A 20,516-nucleotide genomic window follows, 5' to 3' on the forward strand; every position below is an offset into this window, starting at 1 on the left:
TCCCTCTGTTGGATCCTGAGGCTCTGCAATCCAAGGGTTCTCAGAAGTCAACAAGGAAGCATAAAACTTGTTGCTTACAGCCATTTTATTGAATGTTACAAGAGCAAAGAACAAGAACCATCAAGACAACAAAGAAAAGACAAGATTAAAGAGTCTGGCTGTCTCATACTCAGACTACAGTTAACAAAGATTAAAGTGGCAATTATTAACCTATAAAGTAGCCAGATTCATCAGGGGTGACACCTGCTACTGAAAACTAAGAAGTTTCTAGAAAAGTACAGAAGCAACTGTACCATACTTACTGGAGAATTCACTGAACAATTACAAGCATATATATGTGATAATATAAAACTGCAGGCACGCATAGAAAAGTTAAACAAGAAAAATATCAATTCCTACACCCCAATCCGATACTTCAAATATATTAGCAAAACACCCCAGTCATACTGACAGAGAGACAGGAAAGTCGATGATCTAACTTGTTCGTTAATGAGACTTTCCTGTCCATAAAAACAAAAGCCCCTTGACAGAAATGCAGAAGGACACCCCAGGGAAAATGTGTGACCCAAAACAAATGTCAATCAGAAGAAAATCACTAACTCAACAATTTCTCCGAAATAAGGTTCAGAAACTAAATGATATTGTTGACAAATCACTGATCATAATATAAATGATTGTTCCATCTTCATTTATATTTCAGCTGGAATTCAATGAATAGATTTTTATAAGAAACTGATCTCGCATTTAAAAGCTCATCAGCCTTTCAGCATGAGAGCACAGCATCATTAGAGAAAACAGCTTTCCATTTGGGCGCCACAATCGCACATTGTGTTGAGGGTCAGAGGAGCTTCTATGTCTTCTGATCTTATAAATTATAGTACCTTCTAAGGCCTGATCCCAGTCAGTTCGGAATGGCAACAACATCTCCTCCACGATCTCCGTCAATACAGGTGCACCACAAGACTGTGTGTTAGGCCCCCAGCTCTACTTTACACTTATGACTGTGTGGCTTAGCACATCTCCAATGACATAGTTAAGCTTGCTGATGACACTGCTGGCATAGGCTGAATCAAAGGTGGTGACGAGTCAGCATACAGGAAGGAGACTGAAAATCTGGCTGAGTGGTGCCACAGCAACAACCTCTTACTCAATGTCAGGAACTGATTATTGAGTTCAGGAGAAGGAGACCAGAGGTCCATGAAACAGTCCACATTGGAAGATCAGAGATGGAGAGGGATAACATCTTTAAATTCCTCAGTGTTATTATTTCAGAGGACCTGTCCTGGACCCAGCATTCAAGGGCAATTACGAACAAAGTACCCAAGCGGTGAGACAGCACCTTCACCAGCTGTGCCACATGCCGACCTAACGATGAAGGGATCAAGTCCATGACATGTAAACTGGCTCAAGTTTTGAAGAATGGGAGTGTCTCATAGAAACCTACAAAATTTTAACAGGACTGACGAGATGAGATACAAGAAAGATATTCCAAATGGTGGAAGACTCCAGGACCAGGACTTGCAGAATCCTTCCAATAAGATGCTTTCTGCCACACTCAGATGCAATAGCCTCTCTGGGTGGAACAAAGCTGAACTTGTTTGCCCTTTATTTCCTTTTTACTATCACAAGACACTGCTAGACATGAAGAACATCAGGTATAGCAGGTCCACCCCACTACCAAGTTGCCCCATAGCAGTGAAGCTACGCACTGCGTTGCCCAGCTTCAACCACCCTGAGAAGAAGGCAGCAGAGACAGAGCGCAGAGGCGGTGTGCTGGCAATCAATCGGTGGAATTTATCGGCAGTTTATAGCGATTGCAAGACCCTACTAAAAACTGGTAATGTAGGATACTGCAAGTCCAATTCACTGGCGAGACCAATGTGGAGAAGCTGCGTGGCCTGGGTTGATGGCACAGATCATGCTTCAGTGGTCACCTGTTGCGACCACTGGAAGGAGGCGCCAGAGCTGGCTGTGTGCCACTGGATTGGGGGCTGGCCCCTCCCTTAGTGTTGCCCTCCAGTGTTCACTCCTAGGAGACAACCTCTCCATGTCCACTCTATGTAGGACATAGAAGAAAGAAATAAGGATAAAATTCCCAGACATTGGTGAGCCTATGGAATTCTCCACCACAGCAGGTAAGACCAAATCATTAAATATACTCAATTAGGAGTTGGATATTATTTTCAGAACAGGAGGGATTGAAATCCCTCTAAATGGGAATCCATTTAAATGGGAATAGAGTACTAAATTTGAATGATTATCCATGATTGTATTGAATGGAGGAGCAGGGTCAAATTACCTACTCTTACTCTTATTTTCGATGTTTGCACAACTTCTCTGTGTGTTCTATGCACAGAATCACTAACTAATAACGTGCTTGTGAGATAATTTGAGAACTGAAAGGGACCCAAAGAGTGGTATGAAGGTGGGGAGATCAATCATGCTCAGGGAAAAAGCCTCTGGCAGGGCACCCCACAACGTTTTACAGACATTGAAATACTAGCCGCTGTCTCAAAATAGGAAACGCAGCAGGCTCTCAATAATAGCAATGCACTAATGACCTGCCTCTGCTTTCTGCTGCTGTGTAGGGATTTTAAAATCAGACTCATAAGCCAAGGATGTTAGCCTTTGAACATTTCGTCTTTCAGTTTCACACAGCTTTCAAAGAAAGCAGACTGTGCCCCTGGCCTGCTCTGCCTGCTGAACACTTCCAGCATTTATTTTTTTTTCTTTCAGATTTCCAGCATCTGCAGACAGTTGCTTCTGTTTACAATCTTACATATGTTAGAACATGAATGTCCAATGCCAAAAACTAACTTCAGACCGTCTCTGCCACAAGTGACAACAGCTTTGTCTGCAGAATTAACCTGAAGGTGCCCAGGCCTGTTAACTGTCTCTACTTTATATGAATGGAGTGACCACAGCTGAATAACTTCAATTAAAGTTTTATAAATCGTAATAGTTGCAAAATTCCACCTAGTACCTCATTATAATAGCTCTGTTTAAATCAGATTTCCACCTTGCATCAGCACTGCCTCATTAGTGCCAATCGACAGACACAAAGCTGGTAGTCACTCAGCAGCAAAGCTTTTTGTCACGAGCACAACCTGACTCTACATGGGCCTCATTCCCAAGGCTTCAGCTTTCACGTCTGAAATAAGAACAAAAGAATGCTGGAAATCCTCAGCAGGTCAGGCAGCATCTGTGCGGAGAGAAACGGGTACAGCATTTCATGCTGGTGACCTTCTTTCTACAAAAAATGCCTGAGCCGCCATGAATCTCCAACACTCTTCTGTTTTTCTTAGATTAGTATGGTGTGCACAATACTGGATTTTAAAACACTCAGAGTGCTGAACACACTCCCACATGCTGCATGGCTCCATCGATCCATCTGACAGAACCCTGCCATTCTGACGTGAAGTCGTTGAGGAGGGAGTAGCAGAGGAAGCACAGAAGGGCGAGTTCATGAGGGACAATAGAACAAAAGAATGCTTAGATTGGGTTAGATAAAGTAAGTGAAAGAAACTCATGGTAAGTTTGAACAGCATCAGGAAACAAATAGATTGAATGTCCTTTCGCTGAGTTGTAAATACTCTTTTGCTTCATATACAGTCTTCAAAAGCCTCAGTTTGTTACCAAACTATAAGGTTGATAGATAACAGAGTGCAAACCTGTCATCTAAAAAAATAGATTGTACACTTCGGAGTTGTTAGTACTTATCCATGCACAACCTTATTAGAGTAAAACATCAAATCTGCAGCTATTTCTGTGGCTTGGCTACGTATATTCTTCAAACGAAATGTATTCGAATTACACTATTATGTGCACACCATTCCTCAAGTAGTCAATTCCATGAAAGACCAGTCTACAGCAGGGAGTCCGATGATTTAAAGTTTTGAATTAAATGATCTGACACTCAAACATGAACATTCCAGTGGTACTTCATACAATGTGCTGAAATGTCTTAAATTTGCATTCCCAATGTTCCCTTCAGACCTGTTTGAAGTTTTCAACAGTGTCTAGGATAAAAATAGTAACATACTCATAATAAGAACAAAAAGACTGAAGAAACTACTCTCTTTACAGCAGGGTGGATCAAGGGAGAACTGAACACAGATGTTTTAAACTGCAAGAGATTCTCAGGAAGCAAATAAAAAGTTTCTTTCTCCTGATGGTCATATTCAATGTAAAAGGCTAAAGAGCCAGAAGGGCCTACCTTTTCAATGCTGAAACCGACTCAACTGCCATTAGCAGTAGCTTCCAGAACCTAGCAACTCATTACACAAATGTCCTTCCCTCTTCCCCTTTTATTTTTTCTTTCTCCCTTCCCTCTCCTGTCCCATTTACAAATCACATTCATTTCAAAGTTCCCTGGTTTTTGACACCTCTGCCCTCCAGAACAATTTCTCTCCATGCACTCTGTTTACATCCTTGGTGATTTTAATTTACTCCAACAGATCCCCCACAAACTGCTCAATTCTGAGGGAGAAAAACATACAGTATCAGCTTCTTGAGGTTATTCAAATAATTAAAACCCTTCATCCAGGAATCTCATAAATCTCCTCTGCAACCTTCACACCTTTCCTAAAGCACAATATCCAGCACTCAAAGCTGCAGCAGTGGCTAAAGGTTGACTTCCTTGCCCTTGCATTCAATGTTTGTACTTGCAAAGCCCCAAAATAAGACTGTCCTACCACTGGGAACAAACAATGCACATACAGTATAATGCAAATCGCTTTCTGTTCTTGTACCCGCTTTAAAATTGAATTTGATTTACCCTCAGTGGCCACTTTATTAAGTACATATGTAAACCAGCTCATCTAGATAACTAATCAGCCAATCACGTGGCAGCAGCTCATGCATAAAAGCATGCAGACATGGCCAAGAGGTTCAGTTGTTATTCAGACCAAACATCACAATTGAGAAGAAATGTGATCTAAGTAACTTTGATCGTGGATGTATTGTTGGTGCTAGACAGGGTGGTTTGAGTATCTCAGAAACTGCTGATCTCCTGGGATTTTCATGCACAGCAGCATACAAAGAATGGTGCAAGAAACAAAAAACATCCAGTGAGCAGCTGTTCTGTGGGTGAAAACGCCTTTTTAATGAGAGAGATCAGAGGAGGATGGCAAACTGGTACAAGCTGACAGGGGGATGAGAGGAACACAAATAACCATGTGTTACAACAGAGGTGTGCAGAAGAGCATTTCTGAACGCACTACACGTTGGACCTTGAAGTGAGTGGGCTACAGCAGCAGAAGACCATGAACGTACACTGAGTGGCCACTTTTTTTAAGTACAGGAGGTGCCTAAAAAAGTGGCCACAGAGTTATATTTTGTTCATCTCACTCCTTCTATCAAAATGTTCTCAGCATTATATTTCCACTGCCAGCTATCAGCAAATCCCACCAGCCTGAAGTTTATTGCCTCCTCCTTCACAGGTTATTGCACATACACAGCAGCTTTTGTTTCACCTGTAAACATGGAAGTTGTGTCCTTATACCCAATTCCAAGTCACTAAAATCTATTTTAGAAATGCCGGGGTCCTAATACTGAACTCTGGAGAATTCTACCATTAGAGGAAAATGTATTTTTATCCAGATGATTGTGCTGATCTGAAATAAAGTAGAAACAGATGCAACAGTAATTTTGAAAATGTATATCTGACATTTGACAGAAAAATATGCATATCGCTGGGGAAAAAGCAAGCGAGATTAATTGGAGAGATCTTTCAAAGAGCTTGCATAGCTACGTGGAGCTAAATGTTTCTCACAAACTCTCATGAGAAATTAGTTCTGACCAGAATTATTGATGAAAGTGATATTGTAAATAATTTTATGTCTAAAACACTGATATTCTGCCTGCTGGAATTTTATTATTGCTTTGTTTGCACTATCTTCTTTATAACAAGCATTGGCCTGATAAATATTCCATAACAACAACCTCTTGTAGCTCACGTTAGAGAATTTTACACAAATCCCCACCCTTGTCTGTATGCACTTAATCACTTCCTGAGGACCAGGAGGTCAGCTATTTTTTGCCAACTTTCCAGTTCACCAGTGCAGTGTCCCTCTACATCACAGCAGGTCCTACAGCAACGCACTACCCAGTGTTAGGATCATTTAAAAGCTGATCGAGAAAGACTGGAAAGCCCGAATGTATGGACCAGAGGCGAAGGTTGGGGCTGATTTTGCTCGCTCTGTTTTTTGCCTCACTAATATGATGACCTGAGATCGAGGCTTGGGCCTACTCTGACTGCTCCAGGGAGCGGATCTGAGGACTCACACCGGTTCCGAATGCTGTCATTTGCTCCTATTGTTTGCAAAATGTGTGTGTGAATTTTTCCCCTCTTCTCAGTGCTGTGTTTATGGTCTTTCTTTTTTTAATTGGGTTATTTGGGTTTCTTGCTTTGTGGCTGCCTGCAAGCAAACAATTTCAAGGTATAATTTATACATTCTTTTATAATAAATGCTCTTTGAATCCATACCCTAACTTGTAGTGAAACTATGGTCACAATTTGGAGCAAGGTCAAGTTTCCATTCAGGTAGATCAGAATTCTACTTCACTCCACTTCTGATGAGGAAGGAATCCAAAAGTCATAGAGTCTATTTCCTTCAGTTTGAGGATGTGACTAAGCACATTGATGAAGGTAAAGCAGTAGATGTAGTGTATATGGATTTCAGCAAGGTATTTGATAAGGTACCCCATGCAAGGCTTATTGAGAAAGAAAGGAGGCATGGGATCCAATGGGACATTGCTTTGTGGGTCCAGAATTGCCTTGCCCACAGAAGGCAAAGAGTGGTTGTAGATGGGTCATATTCTGCATAGTGGTCGGTTACCAGTGGTGTGCCTCAGGGATCTGTTCTGGGACCTTTACTCTTCGTGATTTTTATAAATGACCTGGATGAGGAAGTGGAGGGATGGGTTAGTAAATTTGCTGATGACACAAAGGTTGCAGATAGTGTGGAGGGCTGTCAGAGATTACAGCGGGACATTGATAGGATGCAAAACTGGGCTGAGAAGTGGCAGATGGAGTTCAACCTAGGTAAGTGTGAAGTGGTTCATTTTGGTAAGTCAAATATGATGACAAAATATAACATTAGTGGTAAGACTCTCGGCAGTATGGAGGATCAGAGGGATCATGGGGACCGAGTCCATAGGACACTCAAAGCTGCTGCGCAGGTTGACTCTGTGGTTAAGAAAACATACGGTGCATTGGCCTTCATCAATCGTGGGATTGAGTTTAGGAGCTGAGAGGTAATGTTGCAGCTATATGGTCAGACCCCACTTGGAGTACTGTGCTCAGTTCTGGTCACCTCACTACAGGAAAGATGTGGAAACCATAGAAAGGGTGCAGAGGAAACTTACAAGATTGTGCTGCAGGTTTTCTGTGTTTCTATAATTTATTAAGGCAGCATAATTATATCTGATAACAAAATGAAAATATTTCTCTATTCAGCAATATTAAGGAAGCAGTAATTTACCTAAGTAATTAATTTATCAGAAACTGCTCTGCCTCAATCACATCTGAAGTACCGGCAATCATTACCATTAGAATGCAGTCGACCTACCAATGTTCGAAGTTACTCACTATGCTTAACTTTTTTCTTTTTTTGATATTCAGAAGCAAAGTTTAAAAATTACATACAGGTATTGACACTATTATAGTTAGTTCAAAGGGCTAGGGTTTTCTAACAACTCTGACTTCTGCCAGTTTCAAAAGCCAAATATTTCTTATACCCAAATTTCAAATACATTTTCACCATTGCTAAATGTTCTTAAGTGAAACTACACTTAACTCATCAATAGAACTTTATACCTACACTTGCCTTGAGAAAACAAGTTCTGAATTGACATTTTTTAGGACCAAATTTTTAGATGTTCTTGGAGATGGCATCACTAGTTCTGAAGATCTGAAGCACTTTTTCTTCCCCCCTCATTGACATCAGTTTGGTAATTTCTATTTCTTCAAAGATTCTTTATGATATCTGCTTTGAAAGTGAATAATATTTCTCAAATCTACTAGCCCAGGGATTACTTGGTGCCTGAAAACACATGCTAATGCGGTGAGTTGGCGAAGGCCAATGCATGATCTGTCTGAAGGCTTGAACTCTGTGCACCAAAAAACAGAACTTGCACAAGTTGCTCACGTTAACACCTTTCCTCTTTTGTGCAGAGCACAAAAAGCAGTAGAGCGTTTGAATTCAAATTTCTGGGACAAAGTCTAATAGAGCACCCAAACCAGTATTGGGAGCTGAGAGAATTAGCCATCAGTCAAGGGTAACTTGTTGGCGCATGGCCTAGTGGGCAAGGCATCAGACTAGTAACCTGAAGGTCACTGGTTCGAGCCTCAGCTGTGGTAGTGTGTTTGTGTCCTTGAGCAAGGCACTTAACAACACATTACTCTGCGACATCACCAGTGCCAAGCTGCATGGGTCCTAGTGCCCTTCCCTTGGACAACATCAGTGGCATGGAGAGGGGAAGGCCTGCAGCTTGGGCAACTGCCGGTCTCCTATACAATCCTGCGCCCTGGAAACTCCAGGCGCAGATCCATGGTCTCTTGAGACCAACAGATGCCACCAAGGGTAGGAATATTGGCTCATATCAGAGGATAGACATATAGGTTGCAATTAGTGTTGGGCCAAAAATTGGAAAGGGCGTAGAAAGGTTTGAACTAGAAATTGCAGGGAGTATGTGGAAAAGGCAATCAACTGAGGGAGTTTGGAGAAAGTTAGTCTTATGGTGATCAAGGATGGATGGAGAAAGTCAGGCTCGACATTTTCAGTGGAGTGGAGATGGCCAATGTAGCTTTTGATGAGTGAGCAGGACCAGAAACCAACAGGAAGAGCAGAAGTCAGGCTCACAATGGGAGGTTGCTGCAAACTGAGTTGGGGATTGGATAGTGTGGGGGGGATGGTGGTGGTGAACGACTATCGTATTCACATCTTGGAGCTGGAGGCACTGAAGTCACTCATGTGAGGGGATGGAGGACATCGCACACCACGAAGGAGGCCGTTGCTAGGAACTCAAGAGGACTCCAGCTCTGTCCACAGGCCGGAGCCAGCATGGACCCAAGACAGAGAAATGTCATCAAAACTGTCTCTGTACGCACCTCAGTGCTTCTACAAGTTTACACATTAGGTGCATGGATGACCTGAAAGGAAACGTTGTGGACCCCACAGCAAGTCTGCCATTTTACTTCAGAGCACATGAATTACACACAAGGACATTTATATGACTCCCAGCTTAGGAATTCTTTGGAGTTTCTGTTCCACCCGTATAATTTTAGTTATGTTCTATTCTCTTAACTGCTTTTCTTCTGGGCTACTCTCATCACCTGTTCTGTGGTACCAACCACTGTTACTTAGTCCTCCATTTAATGTGTCTAATTTCTTTTTGCTATTTGTCTCCATGGCAACCTGAAGATTATCAGACCTTCATGAGAATTTGGCCCTGATACGCAGTGCCTGCAGTAACAAGTCTCATTGTACTGAAGAAAACATATCCAGAAATGTCAATGTCCTCCACATGCACAGTAACATACTCTGAACTGTGACACATGTAGCATTCAATCCATTTGAAATAGACTGTAATTACCTAGTTACTGTTACTTCACTTAACTTTGCTATGATAGAGGAGAACACACCCTCAGTTCTGTAGCACCAAAGTGACAATATAGAGCTATCTTTGCAGAATGAAATTCAGTTCTTTGATCTCAATGGAGCTGAATTTCAGAGGAACACTGAACAATACAGCATAGGAGCAGGCTTTTCGGCTCACAGTGCCTCTGTTGATCACGCTGCCAATCCCATCCGCCTGCACATGATTCACATCTCTCCATTCCCTGCCTGTTCATGTGCCTGCCTGAATGCCTCTTAAATACCGTTATTGTAGTCACTTCCATCAGTGGCAGCCGTCCCAGGCTCCTATCACTCCGTGTAAAAAAAAACTGCCTCGTAAATCTCCTTTGAACTTTACCCCCTCTCACCTTAAAGCACTGAATATCAAGTGCTGAACATTTTCACTCTCTGACTCCATCTATCCTATCTATACCATTCATAAATTTTATATACATTCTTCTTTTAATGCAGTGACCAAAATGCGCACAATTCTCCAAATGAGCCCAAACCAAAGTTTTATGCAGTGGCAACATGACTTCCCAACTTTTATATTCAACACCCAGCCAATGAAGGCAAGTAAACCTTATGCCTTCTTTACCACCCTATCTTCGTTTGTTGCCATTTTCATGGAGCTATAGACTTGCACTCCAAGACTCCTCTGCATGCCATTGCTCCTACTGGCCCTGCCAATTACTGTGTACCTTTTCCTTTACATCTGACTTCCCGAAGTACAAACCCACACAATTCCCCATCTGCATTTTCTCTGCCCACATTCCTGCTGATGTATATCCTGCTGAATACTCCTCCCTATCCACAACCCTCCCAATTCTCACGTCATCTGTAAACTTACCGATCAGACTGTCTATGTTTTCATACAAGGCACAAGCATTACTCCATCATGCATTAGGCCGTCTGAATCCAAGTGGCACATTCATTAAGACCTAATGTTTTTATTATTGTATTCCAAAGTTAAGGAAGAATTCTGTGAATGCTGTAAAGAATTATTGTTTCAAGGGTATTGTTTTTCATCAGAGCTATCATAATAAGTTACTCCTTTTCTCTCTTGAAAAATACTGAGTATTTCCAGCATTTTTAGCTTTTACTTTTAGTTGCTGGTTATTAGATAAAGAGAGTCCTGTTGTGTTCTAGACTTTACAAACAGTCACTCATATATGTGTACTGTCTATTATGTAAGTCACGTTATCTATTATTTGTCATACATGAATAACTTTGGTGTTGCCTGCAGAGAAATGCTCTTATAACTGTCTTGCAAAGGAAGTGATATGCTCCAAAGCAGACAGTAAGCAATGACTGAATTAAATACAAACACAAGGCAATCAGGCTCTTGAACAAAAGGGGATAGCTATGCTCATTTGAGGACTCTTTTATCTTGTTATTTCACGCTCATTACTTAATGCTATTTATTTATTATCTGCATTTGCACAGTTTGTTAACAATTCCTGATGTTTATTTAACTGTTAACGCTACAAAGCTGTGTATACACCTGTTCTAACAACCACCATTCCAAGTCCAACCTGCAACCACGTGCTTCGGCCTTCAGCCTCCGAAGCCACATGCGTATCCACAAATGACCGCACAATGTTTAGTCTTCCTCAGACCCCGAGAGACAACCACCAGTTATTGTTCTATAGATTTGCTTAACTATGCCTTCAGAAAAAGAATCTCAGGCTTATATGTGGTATGTACTCTGATAATAAATTTTACTTTGAACTTTGAAGACATTCTGCAGATGCTCAAAGTCCAGTGCGACATTCACAAAGTGCTGATGACCTGCTGAGTTCCTCCAGCAATGTGTGTGTATTGATTGAATTTACAGTAAATATAAATTTGTAGTCATTTGTAAGTTGCATTTAATGTATAGAAACATGTGAAGTTGCAAAGGCCCCCAGTGCAGTGCAGTTTCCATGTGCCTTTTAAGATGAGGAAGGATTTCTAAGCCACAGTGCTTCATATTAGGACAAATATTCCAAGTTATGTACGACACAAATAGAAAAAAATTAAAGTGTATATTAAGTGAATAATATCTGCGATCCTGAATTACAGTAACTTGATTTTAAAGCAACAATGTTCCTGGCAAGAGAAAAATAAATGCAATATTGAGGTATATGACAGGTCAACACTGAGCCAGTGTTGTGGAGTAACCTGTGACTTTTTGCCACTTTTATTTGTTGGTGTAGATTGTGTATAGTTGTGTCTACTTAATATAAATAGGATACTCCACCTCTTGAAAAGTTCAATAAAAGAGTGACCAAAATGGTTAAGCAGATGGAGACATGGGTGGGTGAGGAGCAATTATATAAGCTGGGAGAATTGTCACTGGGAAAAAGATGTCCGAGAGGTATCACAATTCAGGTTACCAGAGAACTTGATGTATCACTTAACAGGGCAACAGTAAATTTGAAATGTCACCTTGATCCCATGTTCATTTCCATCAAGGTTATTTAATCTACTGCACAAACAAAGAATTGTTCTTAATGTTGGTCTCATCTCCCAGTAAAGCAAGATCCAATGCTGTTCTCATGTTGCTCTTTATACTCCATCTCTGTAGAAATAAAACTTATTGCAAGACCAGTAGTTGTCACAGGAGCTGTTCCAACTGAATGGCTGTGGATGGAAATCCCCAAGGCACTTTTACGTACTTCCAAAAGAAAGCACAGCCATCTCAAAATGACACAAGCTTCAATGATCACAATGGTATCTCCACAGAGTATCAATATTGACTACCAAGCAACTTTCACTGATAATCCTAATGAAGAACAGGTACATTTATTATAAATGAGTAACAGTTCACACTTTGCAACAAAGGTGCAAATTGGTCATGAAGACCCAAAGCAGGGGAATTTCTCTCACTGCCAGGATTTCTACATGAGCATCAAAATGGGAAGATGAAGTTAATCTTAATTTATCACATGCACATCAAAACATAATAACATACAGTGAAATGCACTGTTTGCATCAAAACCAGCAGTGCATAACAATGTGCTGGGGACTGCTGCAAATATTGCCATGCAACTTGGTATGCCCAATACTTACTGACGCTAACATCTATGTTTTCAGAATGTGGGAGGAAATCAGAACACCTGGAGGAAATTTCCCTCGGGATCAATAAAGCATGTCTGTCTGTCTGAAACCTATGCAGTCACAGGAAAAACGTAAGAACTCCTGGGAAACAGTAGCGCTGTAAAGCGTTGCACCAACACTACACTACCATGCCACCCTACAAGGCAGAAGTATTGGAAGAATGGATTAATACAGGTGAGTGCCCGTGGCTCAGTGCTGACCAGTTTCAATGCTGTGAGACATGACAAATGATGATGGTCCAGGCTACTGGATACCAATCAGAAGACAGTACCTTGTCTGACTTTACTCCCTTACTTAGCTGCACCAATTGCAATAGATAATGGGTCTTCCCATGGTGGTCACCAATCTTTGAAACCAAGGCTGGCTTGTACGTGACCTGTGTCAAGCAGGTGCCTGCAAGACCTCTCCTCCCATCTCCCCACCCTCCCTCCAAAAGACTAACATTCAGCTCCACACAGTGGCTTCACATCAACCCTTCTCCAGCCACATAAACTTGGTCATCCAAACTTCTGATCAAGGTTCACTGATCTGGAGTATTAACTCTGCTTTCTCTCAAGAGATGGTGTCTGCGCTGCTGAGCATTCCCAGCCTTTTCTGAACTTATTTCACATTAGCTGGAAACCAACAAACGGCACAGTTTGTGCAACACTTTACGGCAATGAACAAGTATAATGTTATTTGTTTAAATAAGCTCTCTTTCTCCAGTTTCAGGACTTATGGCATCCAGCAGTAAATCAGTTTCGATTCCCACCACTGTCCGTAAGGAGCTTGTCAAATGTAATATTGGATCATTTTCCCCAAATAAATACATGAACAAACATAATGTTATTTGTTTAAATAGTTCTTTATCTAGTTTTAGGACTTAAGTGAAGATCCGTTCACATTTTAAGTCATATTTATGCAGAAACAGAGAAAATTCTACAGGGTTCACAAACTTTCCTGCACCACTGTAACATATATAATATATATAGAAATGTGACAATGTTTCTTTGAACCAGGGTGTAAAGCACAGTGGTATGCGTAACACTTGATAACTTACGAAGGTAAGGATAAAATCTACAGATGAATCATAGATAAGTAACAAACTAAAGTGCATTATTATTAAATATTGCAAGGTACAGAACAGATTAAGCAGTGACACTTCAGATACCTACGCCTAATGGGCTGGGGAGAGAAAATGATTCTCATCCTGATTGACCTTTTTACATTGGAGTCTCCTGTCTGATGGTAGAAAAGTCAAAGAGGATGCTGGATGGATGGGTGGGATTCTTAATAATACTAAGGGCCCTGCAAATGCAGCACTCCCAATGGATGGTAGGGAGACCTCTATGATCCTCTCAGCTGTTCTTTGCAGGGACTTCTGGTCCGCTGCTCAACTGCTCCCATACCACATGGAGATGAAACTTGTCAGGACACTCTCAGCAGTACTTCTGTAAAATGCAGTTAAGAAGAGGTGGAGGTGGGAGCCCTGTCTGCCTCAACCTTCTGAGGAAGTGGAGGCACTGCTGTGCCTTCTTGTGCAGAGAGGTGATATTAAGGTACCAGGTGAGATCATTCATGATGTGAACTCCCAGGAATGGTGCACTTAATGCTCTCTATGAAGGAGCCATGTACTCACAGAGGGGGATGGTTTGACTACACCTTCCTGAAGTCCACAATGATTTCCTTTGTCTTCTCTATGTTCAAGCTTAGGTTGCTCTTCTTACACCAATCCACCAGCTGCACCGCTTCCTCTCTATACCCCGTCTCCCCATCATTCTTGATAGGGCCATTATCAACACACAGAAAGTACTGGGGGACCTCAGCAGGTCAGGCAGCAGCTATGAAAAGGAATGAGCAGCCGATGTTTCAGTCCAATAACCTTTAACAAAGCCAAAATGTCAACTGTTTATTCCCCACCATAAATGACTCCTGACGTGCTGAGTTCCTCCAGCATTTTATGTGTGTTCCAGAAACTGCAGAATCCCTTGTGTTTGCTATGATCTATGGTTAGATGTGATGAATGACAGCATATCATAAAGATGGGTGATGTTACTGCACTAAGACATTATTTAATATTAAATGGTTCTGCTCCAGACTCTTAATCATTATGGAATCAAATTTCACGTAAAGCGATGAACCACATCGAACTCAAGGGAAGAATTCGTCAGGACCAACTGCTATTGAAAGTATTTCTCCATTTTACCCCAATGAGTTCATACTCAGCAAGTATTGTAAAGGTCAATGGGCAATGGGGGGGGGGGGGGAAATGGATTTTTTTTTCTGCAAGCCTTCTCACATGAATATCTTCACCCAAAGCACTCATAGTTGAACCTTCCTTAGCCTTCTCACATGAATATCTTCGGCCATAGTCGAACCCTCTTCAGCCTTCTCACATGACTATCTTCGCCCAAAGCACTCACAGTCGAACCTTCTTCACCACTGGAATAAGCAGCCAAATATTGTACTCTATCCCTATGCAGCAAATCAATAAATGTGAAGAGGGCCTGGGATCATCACATTTCTTATTATTTCCTTCCTTGCACAACTATCGGCTGCTTTTCTAATATTAAAAAAGAGCAATGAAATTATGTTTGGAGAGTTGATATGATCTATCAAAACTCCAAGGCAATTACCTGCCATGTTAATATTTCCAGAACTTTCCTCCCCCAACAGATAAGAGTACAAATCACTGTAGATACTTTATTAAAAAAAACCATTCTAAACAGCATCTTTACAATGACACACTAGATCCATGTAAAAATCATGGAACACACCACCTCAAGAAATTGAGTCAAGCATCAATCATGCACTTAAATAAACACACAAAGCAAAGAAGCTTTCGAAGGCAGGGTTAAATTAAAAAGGCTTGTACATGAGTTAATCCCAACAGAGACCTGTCGAGTCACCTATGCTGCGTTTTCTTTGTATCTCCATATAAGCATCACCAGGCAATCAGTTCAACTGATCCAATGAAAAGGGGAGAAATACTTTTACTAAATAAACAGAAATAAAAACCTGGAGGTGATATTTTATATTAAGGAGAGTCATCACTTGATTACTTTAATGACTCAGAAATGCTGGCAAAAGTGATCACCATTTATATGAACAGAACAATATAAATAGTTTATATTAAAGAACTAACTGAACCTTGCATTCTGCTTGGATGGATCAGTTCTGCAGTATGAATAGGTTCTTAAGAAATAGGAGCAGAATTAAGCCATTTGGCCCATCGAGTCTGCTCCACCATTCTATCATGGCTGATTTATTATCCCTCTCAACACCACTCTCCTGCCTTCTCTCCGACCTTTGACGAACTTACAAACAAGAACTTATCAAACTCCATTTTAAATATACTCAATGACTTAGCCTCCATGGCTGTCTGTGGCAATGAATTCCACAGATTCACCACACTCTGGCTAAAGAAACTCCTCCTCTTCTCCATTCTAAAGGGGCATCCTCCTATTCTGAGGCTATGCCCTCTCGTCCTAGGCCCCTCTACTGTAGGAAACACCCTCCCACGTCAATGCTAACTGGGCCTTTCAATATTCAAGTAAGCTGAGTGTTAATATACAATCATTCCAGAAATAAACTATATTTTAAGCACTCATAACATCTTGCAACTACATTATTATCTTGCACAATAACAGCATACCATTGCTTCTTCAAGGAGATTACAAAAAACAAAATTGAGTATTTTCTTCTGCTGAAAGGTATGTAAAAATGAAAGAATTGGTGCAGACTGGTATAGATGGTTTATCAATGATTAGTCAGCTCAAATAACCTACCTTCCATAACATAAACCAGAGAGCCTACGTCACCCTCTTTGATGATGCAACTGTCTTTGCCATATTCCACTGGGTACATGCAGTCTACAATCTCCTGAATCTGGGATAACTCCAGATTCTTCATGAAGTCATTGTCCAGGATTGCTTCCTTAATTAGCTCTTTAGACCTAAAGTTAAAAACAAAACACTGTCAGCTGAAATTATTAACCAGTAGCACAGATAATTAAGCAGCAAGCAAAACTGAATTTTTAACAAGTAAATCAAACCATCTATAGCTCTTTGTTAAACTAAGACGCATTTCGGTAGTAATTTTATCTTTTCTAGTGTGCCTAATTTGCCAGAGGATTTGCGTGCAATATAAGCTGTTAATCACCATACAAAATATTATCCAAGTTGATCAAATTTCAATATTTTTACTGAGGCAAAATAATTGTAAACCTAACTGAAAATACGTTATTCTTTTTATACATATATTGATCCAGCTAGTCTATAGAATAGTGATATGCAGAAGGATCGGATAGTAACACAAAGTTTGAGCTTCAATTTGTAGAAACGATTACTAAAATTACAGGCCATTTTAAAAAACTTAAATGAAGTAAGCAAAAAGCTTGAATAGTTGGATAGTTGGACCAAATTATAAGATTCAGAAGAAGGCAGACATACAGTAAAGGTATTCTATCACATAGAAATTAATGACTCATCAAGGACTCTGGTCAAAATGACTAAAATTATTTTCCATGGAAAATACAAGATGAACTGGCCAAAATAAACAACAGTTTCTTTATAACCATTTCAATTCTGACCAGATGTTTGCAAGAACTTCCGTCACTGCATGAAAAATTAACTTCCAGCAGTAAATGTTTTAAACCCTCATCACAGTTCTCTAAACATGCCAAAATTATATCTTGATTTAGAGAATTAAGTTTTTATGACCCGTGGGATAAACTAGAAGCATTGAGATTATAACGAGGTGGGGATTCGAATCATATTGTGTAAAATGGTAAAAGGAATCAATATAGCAAGTACAGATAAACTATTTCCAATTAGAATAGGAAAATAGGACATAATCCTGAAATTTTGGTTATACTAGACAGAAATGTAATTAGGATATTTTCCAATGAAGAGTAATAGAACTCTTTCAGTCTATCCCCCAGAAAGGCTGGAATGTTGTGACAATTAGAGCTTTTAATTCTGAAGGGGATATAGATGTGCTGTTTATTACATTTCAACACAGCTGTAAATATACGCAATCACAGAAATAAACAGAGTAACAATCACTTTTGGTCGATTTCCAACCCCCTGGACACTAAATGGCAACTCCCTGACTGGTGTCGCTGTCAGGCGCTCCTGGGAAAACTACATTTCCATGACGACTGGGAACTCACTGAGCTACGTCCCATTCTAACAATTTATCTTCAGGGTTTTTCACACACAGTCCGAATTTCCATAGCTTCAAATGTTCCCACAAAACCCTCGATCAGTCTTTCTCCAGCCTTGCCTTCTCACCCTCATCCTAGATGTAGGTTCCTGGTCCCTATCAGGTCTATGTTTGCAAGGCATCTCTCCCAATCTGGTCTCAGATAGCGTATAACTGACACTGGGTAAGTGCAATGCCAACTGATTATCAGCAAGGCTTTGGCCTCAGATGCCTCCGTTTACGGTGACACTACCACGTCTGAATCAGTCATTCATGCACCATTGCCAGAATCAACGAACACACCCCTTAACATACTAATATTTCTAGGCTGTAGGTTTCTGTCAGAAAAATTAAGGGATATTATATAAAGCGGATCAACCTAGATCTAATTAAATAGCAGGACAAATTTAAACAGCCTGAGGAGAAGCTTTTATGGAGTTAAATGTCTACTCTTATTTTCCAAGCATTGATCTTTGTTGCTAAACATTTACTTAGCCAAAACTGGGAAACTCAACAGACATTTCCCTTAATCGTATTATAACATCACTTCCTGAACTATTTGCCATCACATTGGATTTTAAGAAAACGTTTTATTGGATGCAAAAGGAATTCAAAATTTCCTGGTTAAAGACCCATTTATGATAAAGAATTCGTTAGAATCATTAGTAATTCCAAAAGTACAGGGTGTAAAGCTTCTGATGAAAGATTGGGCAATAATCAGTGCTGGTCCCGAAAGAAATTATGAGTTAACATGACCATGACAACTTGATTTGTTTTGAAATTTTATAAATATGCTCAAGCAAACTTTGGTCAGAGTAATGAGAAAGGCAGAGAAAGATTCAGTAACATACTGAAAACCTCCTTGAAAATATACAACATTCACACTGACACCTGGGAGTTGATGGCCCCTAACTACCAACTGTAGAGGAAGGGCATTTGGAAAGGTGTGGAGAACCCTGAGAACTTGTATCAGCAGCAATGGAGGCCATTTATAAACAGCAGAGGGAGGTTACTATCAACGTCTATTAGGACATCCATGAATGAAATACTTCATCAATGCAGTCACATTGAAAACTCATAAGCTGATGTCGGCCAAGTCCTGCCCCATCTGTGGAAGAGTTAGTAGTTCCCATTCTGCCGTTATTGTCACCTCATAACCTACAAAAATCAGAGTGAAAGCAAGTAATCCTTAGGATTAAACTAAAGACAGTAACGTATTTTGGGGAAGACTTTGAACTATTCAGGAAGTGGTGATACAGTCTTAACCACAGCAAGCTGTTCAGGGCATCAGGTGCCTTGAAACTAGAGGGGAGACTTAATTCTGCCTTACCCTACAGTAAATGTCATTTACATACACAGCATGATTATTATTTTCTACAACTACACATTATACATAAACCTACCAGGTACATGAGCAACTTCCCAAAAGAAATTTACATTTTCCATGTGTCAAATGATTTACCAAATGCTGCTATGGAAATTTTCTTTGAAGAACAGGTGATTAAGTAGCATCTCTCAGCACTACTCCATACTGTTGGTGCTACAACATACTGACGGGGAGGAATCATCTTACTCTTATTGATTTGGTTTCATGGAGCATTGCAGAGTAAAGGGAAGTTGCTTCCTCATGATGAGGCCATGTACAAAAAGCAGCACTGGCAAATCAAACACATCAATTGTAATTTCTCAAATGGAACTTGCACACTATTGAAATAAAGGCTCAACAACACCTAAACACCTCCACTCTGTAGACTTGAAAATAATCTACCAATACAAAGACTAAAGATCAGGAATTAAATTCCTTAAAGGATTAAGACAAAACAGTAACACCAACTTAACAGTACACATTATGTTACAGCAAAGCTTAAATAGACAGTGTTAAATTTAAGTTCAACAACATTTGCTCTCCAAATTTAAATAAATGCTTATCTTTAATGCTTAGTATTGTTGCTGTTCCTTTCCACACCTTGTGGCGCGTCGGGCCGCAACCTTGCCATTTCTTTAGCATTTTCACCTGTCTTTTTATGCTAGCTTGACGCTCAACTCAACATGGATAGAAAGGGTGCAAGGGCGGCTGGATTCAAACCAGGTACCCCCCACTTCAAAGTCCAGTGTGGATGCCACCCCACCTCCGGCCGGCTACTTAATTGTTAGCATATGCATGTATAACTCTTTTCCTATGGTGGCAAGGCATTGAAAGTAACTATCAGAAAATTGTAAAAACAATTTGTGCTTATTTTGTGACCTAAGCAAAGTTTATATATCAATTTTATAACTCTATTGAAACTAGACTGTGTTCTGCATCATCCCTTCTCAAATTGCTAATACCACGATGAATGAGCTTTTTCAGACTGCAGTGCAATATTAATACTGGCCAATAATTGCTGTGACATTTAATTAATTATTCCATCAGTCATTAACTAAAACAAATACGAATAACCATAAAATTAGCTAAAGCAGAATAATTAATGGTCTGTCCTTTATGCAAATATAAATCCTGGTCTCAAGGGAATAAGCTGAATGTCAACAACAGTAGGAAAATATACCAGGGCCATCTGCCTTCTTTGTTGCAAGTTTATCTTTACAGCAAAGCAACTAATAGTAGTATCA

General features: G+C 40.3%; 1 protein-coding gene across 2 annotated transcripts in view; it reads right to left on the bottom strand.

Annotated features, from left to right (window-relative positions):
• Positions 1-20,516, bottom strand: part of prkg1b (protein kinase cGMP-dependent 1b) — a 730,867-nt gene that overhangs the window by 646,077 nt on the left and 64,274 nt on the right. For both annotated transcript variants that reach the window (XM_059947430.1, XM_059947429.1), the window contains exon 2: positions 16,490-16,656. In XM_059947430.1, the coding sequence (XP_059803413.1) occupies positions 16,490-16,656 (167 nt within the window). The remainder of the gene's footprint in view (positions 1-16,489; positions 16,657-20,516) is intronic.

Source organism: Hypanus sabinus, chromosome 22, assembly GCF_030144855.1.
Source record: "Hypanus sabinus isolate sHypSab1 chromosome 22, sHypSab1.hap1, whole genome shotgun sequence".
NCBI lineage: Eukaryota > Metazoa > Chordata > Chondrichthyes > Myliobatiformes > Dasyatidae > Hypanus > Hypanus sabinus.